Raw genomic sequence first — 14,633 nt, 5'->3', positions numbered from 1 at the left:
CACTTTATCAATGAGCTCTCTGGATTTGTCCAACATGTCATCACCCAGTGACTCTTCATCTTTCAACTTTGAGAGTAAACGAATCACCAACAAAGTGACCAGGTTGTAGTCATCTGAGGTACAATCCATTGGGTGTACTGATGAATATGGGGAATCAGAGGTGATTTCCTGGCTCACCCCACACTGATTTAGATCAGTGCTGCTTGATGAAGGTCTGCTGAAGATGTGCATACTGTCAGGAGACTGACAGTATGTTTGCTCATCCACATTCTCTGTCGAATCCAGACCCTGAGGCAGCAGGTTCATAACATCCCTAGTCATCACCTGGGTCAAAACCTGCAGTGTGTCTTTCAGTATTTGTGAAGGCGATCTTGAGGCAGCCTGAGGTGTCACTTCAGACATGGAGTGAAGAAAACCAGAACAAGAGATGGAGGATGAAACTGGTTGGAGTAATCCTTTCGACTCCATGTTCCATGATGATGGCAGGTTGAAGCAAGGAAGAAATAAATGCCTGAGCATCTCCTCTGCATAGACCTGAATAATTTGGGCGATTTCTTCTCTTGATATCTCCCCTGTCGGCCTCCTGTTCAAAAGAACAGAATCTGAGGCTGACTTTGTTGCAGAAATTACTCTCTGACCCTTGAGGAAAAGATGATAAATCTTATTCGTGAGATCACGAGATAATGTGTTAAGATTCACACTGGACAGAGATCTCTCAAGCCTTTTGTCCAACACTGTCAGATCCTCAGAGGGTGTGGTTAGACTCCCATCACTCTCTACATCCAGCCTTGTGGCGATGGTGTTCACAGCGATAATAACTGTTTCACGGGAGACAAAGGTGGAGGGCTCATTTTCAGCAGGCATCTCAGTAGGTATGGGGACTGAACTGGGTAAGGTGTCATCATTCCATGTTGATGCTTTACTTTTAGTGGATGAGGAAGAACTGGGCCTTTGACCATCTTTCCCTGTGAGAACATCCTCCTCCTCAATATTGTCAATCATTGAATTGACTAAGTTTTTTATTACCAAGAGATCCTCTTGATCTTCCAGATCAACTGACTGCGCCAGTCCATCCTGAATACAAACAAGAACCTGGCTCACGGTTTCTTTGACAGAGGTGCTGTTTTTTTCCTCAGCTTTGAGGTGCACCAGACGGTGCTTGGCAAAGAGTTCCTTGAGTTTTCTCTTCACGTTCTGGAACATTTTGCAAGTGGTGGACCAGATCCTCTCATCCTCTGAAGTCATTTGAGAGGTGTAATGTGAACGATCTGTGTCTTTGTCACTGTACTCATTGATGTCTGACCATGAACTTGCCGGAGCATCAGAGGATGGCACGGTGTCCAAAAGTTCCAATACTTCCTCAATCACCGTTGCCACTAACTCAGAGGCGGCGTGCTGAACTTTCAAGGAAACGTTAAGAGGGTCGTACTCGGATGTAAAGGCATCAACATCCACGTTCTCTGAACATAGTGAGTCAGTAAAACCTCTGACAGACTGAAGTAAAACCTCACTCACTTGCTTTGTGGCTTTTGTTTGAAATTCGTCCCCTGAGAGTTTCTGGATCAGTTTTGCTGGTGAAGGGACTGTTTGGACAGAGTTATCCTTGTCACCAAGGCAAGGCATTGATAACATGTCATTGGCTTCATTTTCACCTGCCATTTCGTTTTGACATACAGTGAAAAGCTTACTCATAGCCTCTGTTGTGCAGTCGTTAAGATCAATTAATGGTTGATTATCTTGCCTTATGTACTTTAAAGATATCTGAGAAAGAAACTCTTTCATTGTATTCTGCAGATTTTGGCAGGCTTTTGAAGCAGCAAATAAGAATGTTTGTTGTGGCCTGTCACACTCCATCTTGGCAGAATGCAATGACTCAGCACAACCCTGCATGTCTAGAACAAACTGATCGACAATTTTTGATGCAGCAGAATCCACAATTTCATCACTGTCTTGAACAAATCCCTCAGTCTCAGTATCCTCCGTCTTTACTTGCTGGAAAAAGAAAGAGCTTGTCTGCACCCTTTCTGGGAAGGCGTGCTGATCCATTCCATCACTAGTGATATGGCTTCTTACAGTCTTAAGTAGTGCCTCACTCACAGCCAAACGAGCACTGGTCTGGAACCTCTCACTAGATAGCTTCTGGAGACATGGAAGAGAAGTAGACTCCATAGATGTTAAACTGGACGTTTTTGTGTCATGCTCAAATGGCTGCCTGTCAGTGTCATCGCGGATGCTCTCAAAGGCCATCGAAGAACTGGATTCCATTAAATCATCCAGCTGTAAAATAACAGTTTCCACAAATGAGTTTCCAGGTGCACAGGTGGTTGAATGCTGCTCCTCTGACTTCTCATACAGGAAGGAGGTAAGTATCCCTTTCAAGGCTTCCTTTGTGCAGATATCAAGCTGAGGCTGGGTCAAGTGCAACTCTCCTAAGGCCACAAAGCCGTCACTGTGTGCTCTTCTGAGCGTTGCTGAGGTCAGTGGGCTGGTAGTGGGACATAGCTGATCACTTCTGGCACTGGATGGTCGTCCTGCTGAGTGCCGAGAGACATGATAAGAAACTCCATCCAGTACCTGCAATGTCTCTGCCTCTGAACTTTCGATGTCTGGGGAAGAGTGGCTTTTGCCCCACAGAATCAATGGGTGCTTGAAGACGTTTTTCAGTTTTAGATGGACTTTATGGTAAAGCCCTTTTGCAGCTTCAAGGGCCTGGTTCTTTGAAATAAAAGGCACTATGGAAGGCTCACCAAGGGTTTCAGTCGCTATTTCCACCTCTGTATTGGATCCTGATTCTGAAACACATTCAGACTCTGTTAGTGATTTAATCTCCTCCGCAAATACTTCAAGGATCATGGAGGCAACAGAGGAAACGGGCTGGAGAGAGCTTCCTGAGGAAAGATCTTTCTCATCTTTTTCAGTATTATTGTTACTGCCTGCAGGAACAATGCTTAGAGAAGGACAAAAACTTCTTGAGGATAGAACTTTCACTTTTTCAGTGAGGACATCAGTGATGGCCTTCTTTGCCTTAGTCTGGAAGTTGTAACTTGAGAGTTTTTCGAAGCCCTTCCTGGGAATTTGCCATGGACTTTGGACAGGCACTTCTGTCTCACAGTCGACATTTGTAGCAAGAGCTTCACTTTCCTTAACTGAAACGCTTTGGCATGCCATGGTTTTCACTGCCCTTTTCAAAGTTGATAATAGTTTCTTTACCGGATGGCTTTTTTCATTGCCCTCGAAACATTTCTCCACTTCATGTATGACAGTGTTCATTGTCTCTGCCGTAGCTGAAGCCAACACTAAGTCAGTCTTCTCCTCTTCCACAGATTGGGCCTGGAGTTTTTGGGAATCCATATACGCCTTAATCTTTGAAGAAATGCTTTTAATCAGGTCAGGACTGCTGGCCAGTTGAAAGGTAAATGTGCCTCTCGATGAGTCTGCCATGTTGATTGACTCATCCAAGGTTGACTGTATTGCGCGAACGGCTTCTTTCGCGATAGAATCACTCCATTCCTCTGAGCCTGGAATAAAGCCAGCTTCACTCAGCTTGGTTATGCTCTCCTGAACACTGCGCTGCATGTGGTCTTCATTTGTGCCAAAATTGGCGAATGATACTGGTTGCAGGGAGCTCTTGGACCTTGAGAGGATGAAATTAGTTGGGTGTTAGAAAATTCCATGCAATTACCATGCACGCATACAGTCACAATCCATGTTGGTAGTATCATCTTTCAGTAGGACTGCATGGGCCCTAGTTTGAGAGCGAAAACAGCTGGCGGAAACTAAAGACGGTTTGCGATGCGATGGCATGCGCATTGTTGCACAAAAACGAGAGCTTAAGAGAAAGCTAGTTAGTGAAAGGTTTGGTTTAAGACAACCAAAAGCTTTGCCAAGCAATCCCTTTAAACTGAATGCGCCAGACGAGATTACGATGTAAAAAAAGGGCAATAGCTTGAGATTCTCGATGGTCAGGAGCGCTATTCCAAGGAATAAACTGTAGTGCTTCTTTTGTTGTTCAAAACAATTCAATTAATTGACACATCTCTTTAATATATTTAATCAAGGTACAAACTATTATATGATTTTTAGCCCGAAGGAAAAGAATGTGTCATAGTGTTGCTCGCATTCCAAACTATTTTTGTCAAGATCAATGAAGCCTATCCCATAAACAGAGAATTCATTGAGGCCTGGCTTGTATATTTTAAATCAGTATAATCACCTCTATTCTTTTAATGGAGCACTTTTGCAACTAGGTACTAGGTAACTAGGGCTTGGTGCTGAAACAAAACATGTATAGTTTACATCTTTGCTGAAATGTTAAATGTTTCAGCAGGCATTTTTGTGCTCAATGCAGTGTGACTTCTGAGAGCAGGAGAGGTCAGCTCTATTTAATCAAAGTTTTGAGATGGAAAACTGAGTTTTATTAGTAAGCTACTTTCACTCCTTTCCCAAAATAGGATATGTACAATGTGGTGATGTGAAAGAATAGTCTCAAGCATTAACTGTAACATCATTTTAGGTTCGTCTCAGGTAACTATGGTCTTCAACGCAAATGAGCTTTTCTTGCTGTGCATGGCCTTTATATATATATATATATATATATATATATATATATACACACATTCATTTATTTTTAAAGTCTAACAGGATATGTGTTAACTTCGAGGATATCCAAGATAAATTAATTGCATTAACCCCTAATACAGGTTTGCTGCAGCTTCCTTGCTAACGGAAATATACAGACATAATGCGCTACTCTTCCAACAAAGGGAATGTGATCTTTTTTGCCCGATAGATAAATCAGAAATGTGCATTGATGGTTTGTGATTGGCACATCCAAATGCTCCCTGTCAGATTCGAATATACCGCCACGCCTATGTCCAATTTTTTCCAATTTTGTGTTCATTGCCAGAGTTAACTAGAAACTGCTGAGGCAGTATAGGTCGTTTTCTGCGAGTTTACGCCACCAAACTAGGGCCTCATTAATCATTTACACTCTAACCACCTCAGTACATTATCTACACACTTACAACCAGTAGCAACCACCTTAACTCCCCTACCAACATCAGAACAATCACCTCAACCACCATAGTAATACCAAGGCAACTGCCTAGATTACCGTATCAGCACCCAGGACACACCTTGACTACCCTAGCACCACTCTAACAGCCACCATAGCAACCACTTCAACTACCATAGCAACATTCCTTCAACCACAGGTTACACAGGAAGTTGGCGAAGACCAGTAAGCGGGTAAAGACATAAAACCATATTTCCAAAGGAGGCGCACCTGAGTAAAAGCGCAGATTACCACTGCTGGGAAGTGGGTGTGGCAAAGTGGGTGTTTGTCTCAAAGAGATGGGAGGAGATGCGTAAAGTGCGCCTAATTATGTATTAGTAACGAAACAAGAGGTGTTTTAGCATGACATATCAGCTGCTAAATGAAAACTATGTGCCTGCGAGAAATTTGAAAAATACGAACATCAGAAATGTTATTTTTTTTTTAATGTTTATATTTGATATATAATTAAATAGGCATACAAACAAATATAATTACAAACTGTCCCACCAGCTAGCTGTTCGGGAAAAGTTCGGCCACGTCTTACCCAGAATCGCTGCTCATTGTATGGTTTACACACTCATAGTTCAAGCACACCGAGTACAGTGCACACCTTCTGCGTAGGAGTAACGTGTATCTATTCAGGAAAAGTACTTGTACTCGAAGTACACTAACTAAACTACCGATAAGTAAATTGTAGAGACAGAGCAGCATATTCATTTCACCTTCCATGTTTATTTTTGACGTTATAGCCTCTCAAGCGCAAGCTACCCCCAGTGCCATGGCAACCTACAACTGCAGTTTTCAAATGTATCTGCCTAGGGCAGCGTTTTTGAAAATCATGGTTTTCAGTGTTGGAATACGCCGTTTTAAAGTAAGGGGTGTAGTGTATTCCTACCAGACTATTTAACGGGATGCTATGGAGTAGTTAACCTGGATATTAACTATCCTAGCTATCTCTAGCTTAGGGAACCATCTTAACAGTTTGCAGTTGCCTGTGTGTGATTAACTCATGTTAATATGTGTGAATATGAACTCGTGAACATAAACTCGTTAATATGAAGCTGCACAGGCACCCTGAGGGGTAACCATAGTAACCCAGAAACTCAATGTTCGCTGAAAAGTTTAATTTCCCAAAATCAGCTCACCAATAAAATTAATTCAAAGTGATCACAACTTTTAGTGTGGACGGAAGGGCTAAATGGAGAAATATTTATGAGTTTCTATATTTACCCGGGTGAGTTTGCTGTAACCTCGTGAACCAAAAGCTCTAATTCTAATTTTAACTCATCATCCATGGGTGGAAGGAACACGCAGGCTCTTCCTTCCCTATTTTAGCTGCGCGCTAAATAACACTAATGGGCGGGGTTAGGCGCTGATTACGCTGGTAAGGCGCCGACACATTCAGATGAGGTTCTTGTTTGATAAATACGATGCAAAATACCGTGCGCTATATGTGAGTTGGCAAAGGCGCAGATTAAGTTGCGGTCGCAATGTTAGTAAATGAGGCCCTATTGTGTTTAATCTGATACAAGGATTTAGACCTCTGCCTTTGCTGTTATTTTTCTCCCAGGAGAAAGACTAGTACATTGAGCATGTTTATAAAAGTTCAAAGTTCAAAGTACTTTATTTGTCATTGTCACAAAAACAACGGGACAGTTTATCATTCCATTACTGCTAAAACTCCTTTAATCCAACCTTGTAGGTGGAATATTAATGCTTTAGCAGGCAATAAAACTGGTGGTAGTGCTAAACAAAGAAATTGTAATGTAAAGATTAACAATAATCCCAGATTAGCTGTGCTGAACAGGAAATTTGAATGATTCTAAAAGTAACATCATAGCAACACCTTAGAAAACATGGCACACATACAGGAGTTGTGGCACAAGCGGTAGCAGAGACTACCATAGCAACCAGTTTACCTTAACAATCACCATAGCAACCATACAAGCCACCTTATGCAACAACCTAAGAACCACTTAGCCTAATATTAATTTAAATAATCTTTTTATTTATATTTAACTTCTCAGATTGCTTAAATATTGTCCCTGCACTGATTTGCAAGCATTGATATTTCCTTCAAGAAAATACATATCTCATTTCACTTGAATTTTAGGAGTCTGCCATATTGACAGTTCACTGTTCTCTGAACAACATACCTCTTTTCAGAAGCACTATGTAAGCTCCTGGGTGACTTGTCTGATTGAACAGATGACCTGCCGCTGCTCGATTCGGGGATGACCTTTGTCAAAACACCATCTTTGAGCTTTATGAAGCCCTGGTCATTTTCAATGTATGTGATCGAAGGATGGCTGGTGCCAATAATGTTTACATAGCCACCACTTTCTTGTGATGGCATCAACAAGTCTGGGTCCTTTGCTAACCGTCTGACAAGGCCTGGGATGATAACCTTCAGTGAACTCAATGTAACAAGTTTTGTTATATTCGTGCACACTGTGAAGAACTTCAGCTTCGTCATCTGTTTTGATTGGGGGAAAAATTCAGATTTTGTTACATCACAGAAGCACGAGATGTAAAGAAAATATTGGGGAAAAAACAATTAAGAAGAATGAGACTTACAGGGTTGCTCATAGAATCAGAGAAAGACGTCCATTCCCTTCAAGACAAAACAACTGAATGAATATCTTAATGGCATGGCTAAAGTGGTTTGCCTGCCAAATGCAAATTTCTTGGGGATACAAAATGAAAGACACTTACTCATCACTTAGGTCCGTAATAAATTCAGAAAAAGGAAACATCTCTTTGCTGATCCTGGAGGTGGAGAGTATGTGCTGATCGTCCACCTCAACTTCTGTTGCTGTGGACATTGTGGAAGTCATCTGAGCAGCAGTTGGAGAAGCTGAAGAACAGAAGAGATGATTATTTAACATCAAATTGAATTGTTACTTTATTAAATCGCTACTTTATTAAATTTTGCAGAGGTTTCAGAAGTCTGACCATCATCAGTCATGAAGATGCTTTTCTCCTCCTGTGCAGCTGGCTCCTCACTAGAATCCATGAATGGATCCATCCAATAAACGCTCTGGAAGACAACAGATTCCACATTTAAAACAAGCACAGTTCCGTCTGTAGTTTTTAAGTCTTTAAATATATATATATATACAGTACCAGTCAAAAGTTTGGACACACCTTCTCAGAAAGAACACATATGGAATTATGTACTAAACAAAAAAAGTGTTAAACAAACCAGAATATGTTTTATATTTTAGATTCTTCAAAATAGCCACCTTTTGAGAATGAGAAGGTGTGGCAAAACCTTTGACTGGTATATATATATATATATATATATATATATATATATATATATACTACAATACATATACATATATTTAAAAAGATCAATTGTATAAAAAGATTGTTTGTTTTACAACAGTCTAGTCAACAGTGGAGAGCATTTTATGTTACTTGGGCAGTATATCTGAGGAAGAAAAGGGGACTGGATGAGATAATAGTCAAGAAAGCTCAATCTGTCATTGGTTTGAATCTGGATGGTTTTAATTTCATATTAATTGACTGAAACAAGAAACTATTAGAGGCCATGTTAAATAACTTCCATTGCATCACTTAGTAAAGGCAACAAAGTAGATTTACCGACATAAAACGTATACAGCCACCAATTATTATTACAATTAGACACATCTAAGATTTATAATGTACATTTGTACCTACCTCCTCTACCTAAGATAAATGATACGTGGGATGATTGACCTAGGTTTATTTTTTAGCTGTAACTAATATAATGTGTGATTGGATTGATAAGAACTCACCATTGGGGATTAATTAAATACATCCTATCATACGTTGGTTCTATGTAAGGTACAGTACTATTATAAAGGCTACACTGGGAGTTGTTCCACATACCTTTTGTCTGATAGTCTGTATTTTCACATGTTATCCATAGGCTGTAGGGTAAAAACATGTCATTTTCACTAACGACATTAACTGAAATGAATTATCTAAAAAAAAGTCATATTTGTACACTGGCACACGTCATTAGACACTTGCATTCCTGTGTCTTTGTGACATCAGAACCGGGCCACGCCCACGTGCTCGTTTAACAAAGGTAGAGCAGTGACGTTAGACTTTGACTAACCTCACACAATGGAACGACATCGTGTTAAGATGTCGGAGAAAATTAACCGCACCAGCTTTTCTTATTAGTGTGACGTCTTTATTACAGCTAGTGTTATGTGATACGATTTAACATAGGCTACATCTTGAAAGCCCACGGCATTATTCACTGATGTGATTTCCATATAGGTCTACCAATCCGCGTTCCATTGTCATCCGACGACTTTTCTCGTTAGTGTTTAGCCCATAATTCACAACATTCTAGAGACTTAACGACGGAGTAGCTTGAAATCAAACTAAGGACCTTCAGCATGGCAACTAACTTTAACGTAAGCCTACAAGCAACGTTTCGGTCGAAATCGCTGCTAAATAACTTTTAAATGAAAAAGATGTTTTCTTCATCTTCGTCACCCTGTCAAACTATAGAGTTGGCCCTGTTTACCCGCTGAAGTATTTGTGTTACACACATCATCAAATGTATGTTCATAAAAAGTGACATAAAAAGCCCACTTTGTTGAAACATGAGGCTAAAATGAATCGAAACACTCCCCTATAACGTCATCCACCATGCTTCACACAAGTTATCGAAAGCGTGCAATCACCTAGTAAGCCTCATAATGTGTCTGACCTAATGGAGTGGTTTTAAACTTTTCAAGTATCTCCACTAGGTGGCAGGCTAGTATCACAGCCGAGCATTCAACATATGCTGCTGATGGACTATCGACAAATTATTGAAATGGTAGTTGGTTAGGATGAAACGAAAACTACTCCAAAACTGGCATCATGCTAGGCTATTATGGTATACTTAGTAGATAATGGTATAGTAGGCCGTTCATGATAATGATAGTGTCATATACTGTATTGTATTTCTCCGTGTATGGTCTCATGGTCAGCACAAAGAACACATTCTCAGGTGTATATAGCACAGGTGAATTTATTTCTACAGGTCATTACTTGATATGTTTGCCTTTCATTGAAAGGAGAGTAAATTAGCTGGTTACCCAAAACACATTGGTTGTCTGCCAAAAGTAGGCCATGTCATCATGTCATGAGGTACAGTAGGCTACCTTATATCCCACTGTTTAGTGATGTAAATAACTTCCATAGACATTAATTCATCAGTAATCACGCAGAGGTTGGCTTACTTTTGGACTAACCCACCCAATCATACCCAAGCACTCAATTTATGACTAACAATGCAGTAACTGACCTCATATCTCGGTTGATCAACACAGAGAAAGCCTCTTTGTCCCTTGGTTATATAATACTGTAACTATTCCCGTAATCATGTCGATTGCGGGAAAGGTACTTATGATTCCATACTATTCCCCCTGGTATGTAAACAAACGTTGGCCTATAGAACATTTTTGGGTATACTGAAATACCATGTGGCATTGACAGAATGTACCAGAATACCATGCCTTACATTCATTACATTCTGTTGTTAGTATATAGGATATGACAAAGCAAATAGCTGAATCATTTAAAGTGAAATTTGATTTGGCTTCACATGCCTGTATGACTAACACTATTGTCATGAGTATTGTCATGTGTTGACAACATCTGATGGGGAAGAAAATTATATCTTACACTTATAAAATTGTGTTCCTATAAATATGCATTCCTTTGAGCAACCAACATAAAGGCGTCAACATTTTTCTTTGATTTGATTTTAAAGTTCGGCTAGGCTGTCTATAATGTTGTCATGACTACAAGCCACCCAGCATCCAGCATGTACAGAATGCAGCAACATTTTTCAGTTTGCTGCAGCAGGAGAGCAATGGTAGCATATGTAGTGAGGGCTGACAATACAAAGGAAAGTACTTTGTTAACAGTAACATACAAAATAAAAGTAACTGAGAAATAAATATACTGACAATAGTTTGGGTTTTTACATTAACAACATATGAAAGGCTTCTGGTTTGCAGGTCTCTTGTAATGTTTCGGGGATGAACGCAAAGATTTCCGTCACCATTGTCAACATTTGTGAACTTTGAGAACCATCAGGTTCTAGATGGTCAAATCAGCATGGACCAACTCCTGCAAAACTGTTATATTGAAGAGCGCAACTAATAGACAGGCACTCAGATAAAAAAAAATGGCAATATGTTCAGGAAGACTGTCTTTTTCTATCCACACAAAAACAAACATGCATACGTATGCATACGCACACACAACATGTATAAGTACATACTGCCAAAACATTAAGAGTGTTCACCAATACTGTCAGTTCAGCATATATATATATATAATAGATATATATATATATATATATATATATACACTATATGTTGTCTAGGACATGCTCAGAACAACACACCAAGTGTGATGGGGGGGCTAGGGGTTAATAGTCTTTCTCCTCTCCTTCCCCCCATCTTTTTTTTTCCATTAATGTCTCTTTTGCTTTCTCCCTCACAGGATTAACTCCAGCAGCTGTTCGTCCTCCAGCAGGTCCAAAGAGAGGCAGTTCGTGGAGCGTCGGCCATAGAAAGAGGGCTTGGCAGGGCACTGGGTGATTGGGTGCTGATGGTTCTTGAGGGAGATGTGGCTTTCAGGGAGTCCAAACGTGTAGCTGTGGGAGGTGTTGGCTTGGGGGAGAGTGCCCAGGGGCGTAGGGGGTGAGAACAGGTGGATGTCATCCAGACTCTGGCTGTGGCGGTCAACAGAGGTGCGAGTCTTCCAGTTGATGACCTGCCAATCGAATACAGAAAGTAAGGATAAGAGGGTAAAAGTAAAAGCATAAAAGTAGAAATATAATAAACCCAATAGCCACAAGAATGCCTCACTCACTCTTTCCTTTTAAACGGATGGATAGTGGGTTTAAATACTTGGTTATCTTCATCACTAAATCGTTCCCTCATATTTTCAAGGAAAATTTCCTCCCATTACTGGAACGTTGTAAGGAAGATTTCAGCCCTTGGTCCACTCTACCCCTATCGCTGGTTGGTCGTATTAACCTCATAAAAATGGTTGTCCTCCCCAAATTTTTATATCTCTTCCAACATATCCCAGTATTTATTAGGAAAAGCTTCTTCACCAAATTTGATCAGACTGTATCTTCCTTTCTATGGGGAAACAAACCACGGCGCATTAAGAGAGTGTATCTCCAACGTCCTAAGGCAATGTGCGGGATGGCTCTTTTCTTTATTACTATTGGGCATGCAATATACAGAAGCTTCTCTATTGGTCCAATTTAGAGTACACTCCTCTCTGGGCACAAATGGAAATGTCTTCCACCCAGCAGTCCCTCTATTCTTTAGTATGCTCAGGCTTACCGCTCGTCTCTGTCATTAGTTATATGCCCACTGTTCCACATACCATCAAGATTTGGACGCAATTCAGGAGGCACTTTGGTCTTAATAGACCTTCTTCTTTTTCCCCAATTCATCAAAATCACCTGTTTAAACCTTTGTGCACTGATCTCACCTTCCAAGCCTGGTTTGACAAGGGAATCAGAACTGTTGACGACTTGTACAGCAAAGGGACTTTCTCATCATTTTCAGACTTGTCTAGGAGATTCAATCTGCCTGCATCCCATCTGTTTCGTTACTTCCAAATTAGACATGATTTACAAAAGCAATTTCCAGAATTTCCGAACCACCCTGCTTATTCTGAATTTGATCATATTCTCTCTTTAAAACCCCATGTAAAAAGCCTAATTTCAAATATACATACTGAGATAGATTCCATTAAGCCTGAGACTCTTGACCATCTTAAAGCTGCTTGGGAGCGGGACTTGGGGGTGGAGCTGACGGACGGGACATGGGAGACTGCGTTGGGGCTAGTCCACTCTTCATCAATATGTGCTAGACACGGTCTGATACAATGCAAGATTTTACACCGCATTCATTATACCAATGCTAGACTGGCAAGGATATTTCCTGACGTAAGTGATGCATGTAACCGCTGTGGACAATCACCTGCTGACTTGGTGCATATGTTTTGGGCGTGTCCTCGCTTATCTGAGTTTTGGACAGACATTTTTAAATCATTTAAGGATATAGCTGGCGTGGATGTTCCGCCTGACCCTCTTACGGCTCTATTTGGTGCTCCCCCCAAGACTAATGTCCCCCCTTACCTTAATGTAATTATGTCCTTTACGTCACTTTTAGCTAGACGTCTAATACTGATTAAATGGAAACATATCTCACCACCTACCCACAATAGATGGATCAAAGATGCACTACATTATATAAAGCTAGAGAAGATGCGATTTTCCCTGAAAGGTTCATTGAGTAGTTTTAAAAAAACTTGGACACCTTTTCTGGACTATGTAAAGACCCTAACAATTGCTCCAGAGGATGGGGCTAACTAAAGTCATTAGAGGAAATGTTCCACACACATACAAATGTATAGGTGTACACACACACTTTGTCTTTGCTTTCTTTTTTGTCTTTTTATTTTTTGGAGTGCAGGAATTCCTGCAGTTCAGCGACTGTTATTATTCATTTCCTATTGCCCTTTTTTTTTTTTCTCTCTTTAATATTCAATTATCTATATATGAATTGTATTAACTTCATTAACTTTGTGAATTTTATGAACTTGCGCATTTTATGAACTTGTACATTTCATGAATTTTATAAACTTGTTAAACTTTTTATCTCTGCTGTGGGGAGGGTGGGGGATGGGGGTACATGTGCATAATTGTCTGTGTATTGTTAAAAACCTGTAAAACCTAATAAACAGATTAAAAAAAAAAAAAAAAAAAAAAAAAGTAGAAATATAAGTAAAATATCAAAAACGTAGAAATATAAGTAGAATATAAATGCAAATCAGGGGAAAACAGACAGTGAACCTAAATGAAAGAGAAAATGTGTGGAGTTGCAAGAGTGTAAAAAGGAGAGGGAGAAAAAAGAGAAAACTGTGACATAGAGGAAAAGAGAGTGATAGAGGTAGAAAATGACTGCCCAAACTTACCGGCCCTAGAGTATCAGTGCTCCCATGTTTCATGTGACTGTCTGTCATGTCAACAAGACTTGTTCTGATACCTGAAATTCACAAATGCAACATTGGTAAACATGCAGACCTGAACGGTACTTATTGCTAGGGTCTGTCTTCTCTGTAGTGGCTCAGAATTCTGTGAGAGTGATGGTATGAAATGATGGAATGAAAAAACTATAATAACACTAATAACTATTTGTGTACTGATACACCTCCAAGAGAATACAAATAATAGATGAATTGCATAGAACAGTTTTCTTACAAGTGTGATACTTGTTACTTGTGTTAATGTGCAGAACATTCAGTTTTCATTGTATATTATATTCTATCGATCATGGTAACGACATGGTTCGTGGAAGCGAATGTGGTAATAGCTTCTTTACAAGTGGTATCTAATAATTAGTGTTTGATGTGATTCTGGGGCTTCTAACCTGTAGAGTTCATCTCCGACATGAAAGAGGGACAGTCCACAGACACACCCTCCAACAGCTCAGCCAATTGCAGCATCTCCTGCGGGTCGTCCACGGAAACCTCCCCAGGGTTGTCC

General features: G+C 40.2%; 1 protein-coding gene across 1 annotated transcript in view; it reads right to left on the bottom strand.

Annotated features, from left to right (window-relative positions):
* Positions 1-10,061: 10,061 nt before the first annotated feature.
* The window catches only part of zgc:172136 (FERM_F1_FRMD1 and FERM_C_FRMD1_FRMD6 domain-containing protein), an 18,959-nt gene continuing 14,387 nt past the window's right edge, over positions 10,062-14,633 (bottom strand). The window contains exons 12-14 of the mRNA XM_012816938.2: positions 14,518-14,633; positions 14,063-14,133; positions 10,062-11,836 (exon numbers count right to left, since the gene is read on the bottom strand). The exon at positions 14,518-14,633 is cut by the window's right edge and continues 40 nt beyond it. Coding sequence (XP_012672392.1) covers positions 11,558-11,836; positions 14,063-14,133; positions 14,518-14,633 — 466 coding nt within the window. The 3' untranslated portion in view covers positions 10,062-11,557. The remainder of the gene's footprint in view (positions 11,837-14,062; positions 14,134-14,517) is intronic.

The sequence above is a fragment of the Clupea harengus genome, chromosome 13 (genome assembly GCF_900700415.2).
Source record: "Clupea harengus chromosome 13, Ch_v2.0.2, whole genome shotgun sequence".
Classification (NCBI taxonomy): domain Eukaryota; kingdom Metazoa; phylum Chordata; class Actinopteri; order Clupeiformes; family Clupeidae; genus Clupea; species Clupea harengus.
The sequence above is the reverse complement of the archived record's forward strand: the minus strand, read 5'-3'. Positions and strand labels throughout refer to the sequence as shown.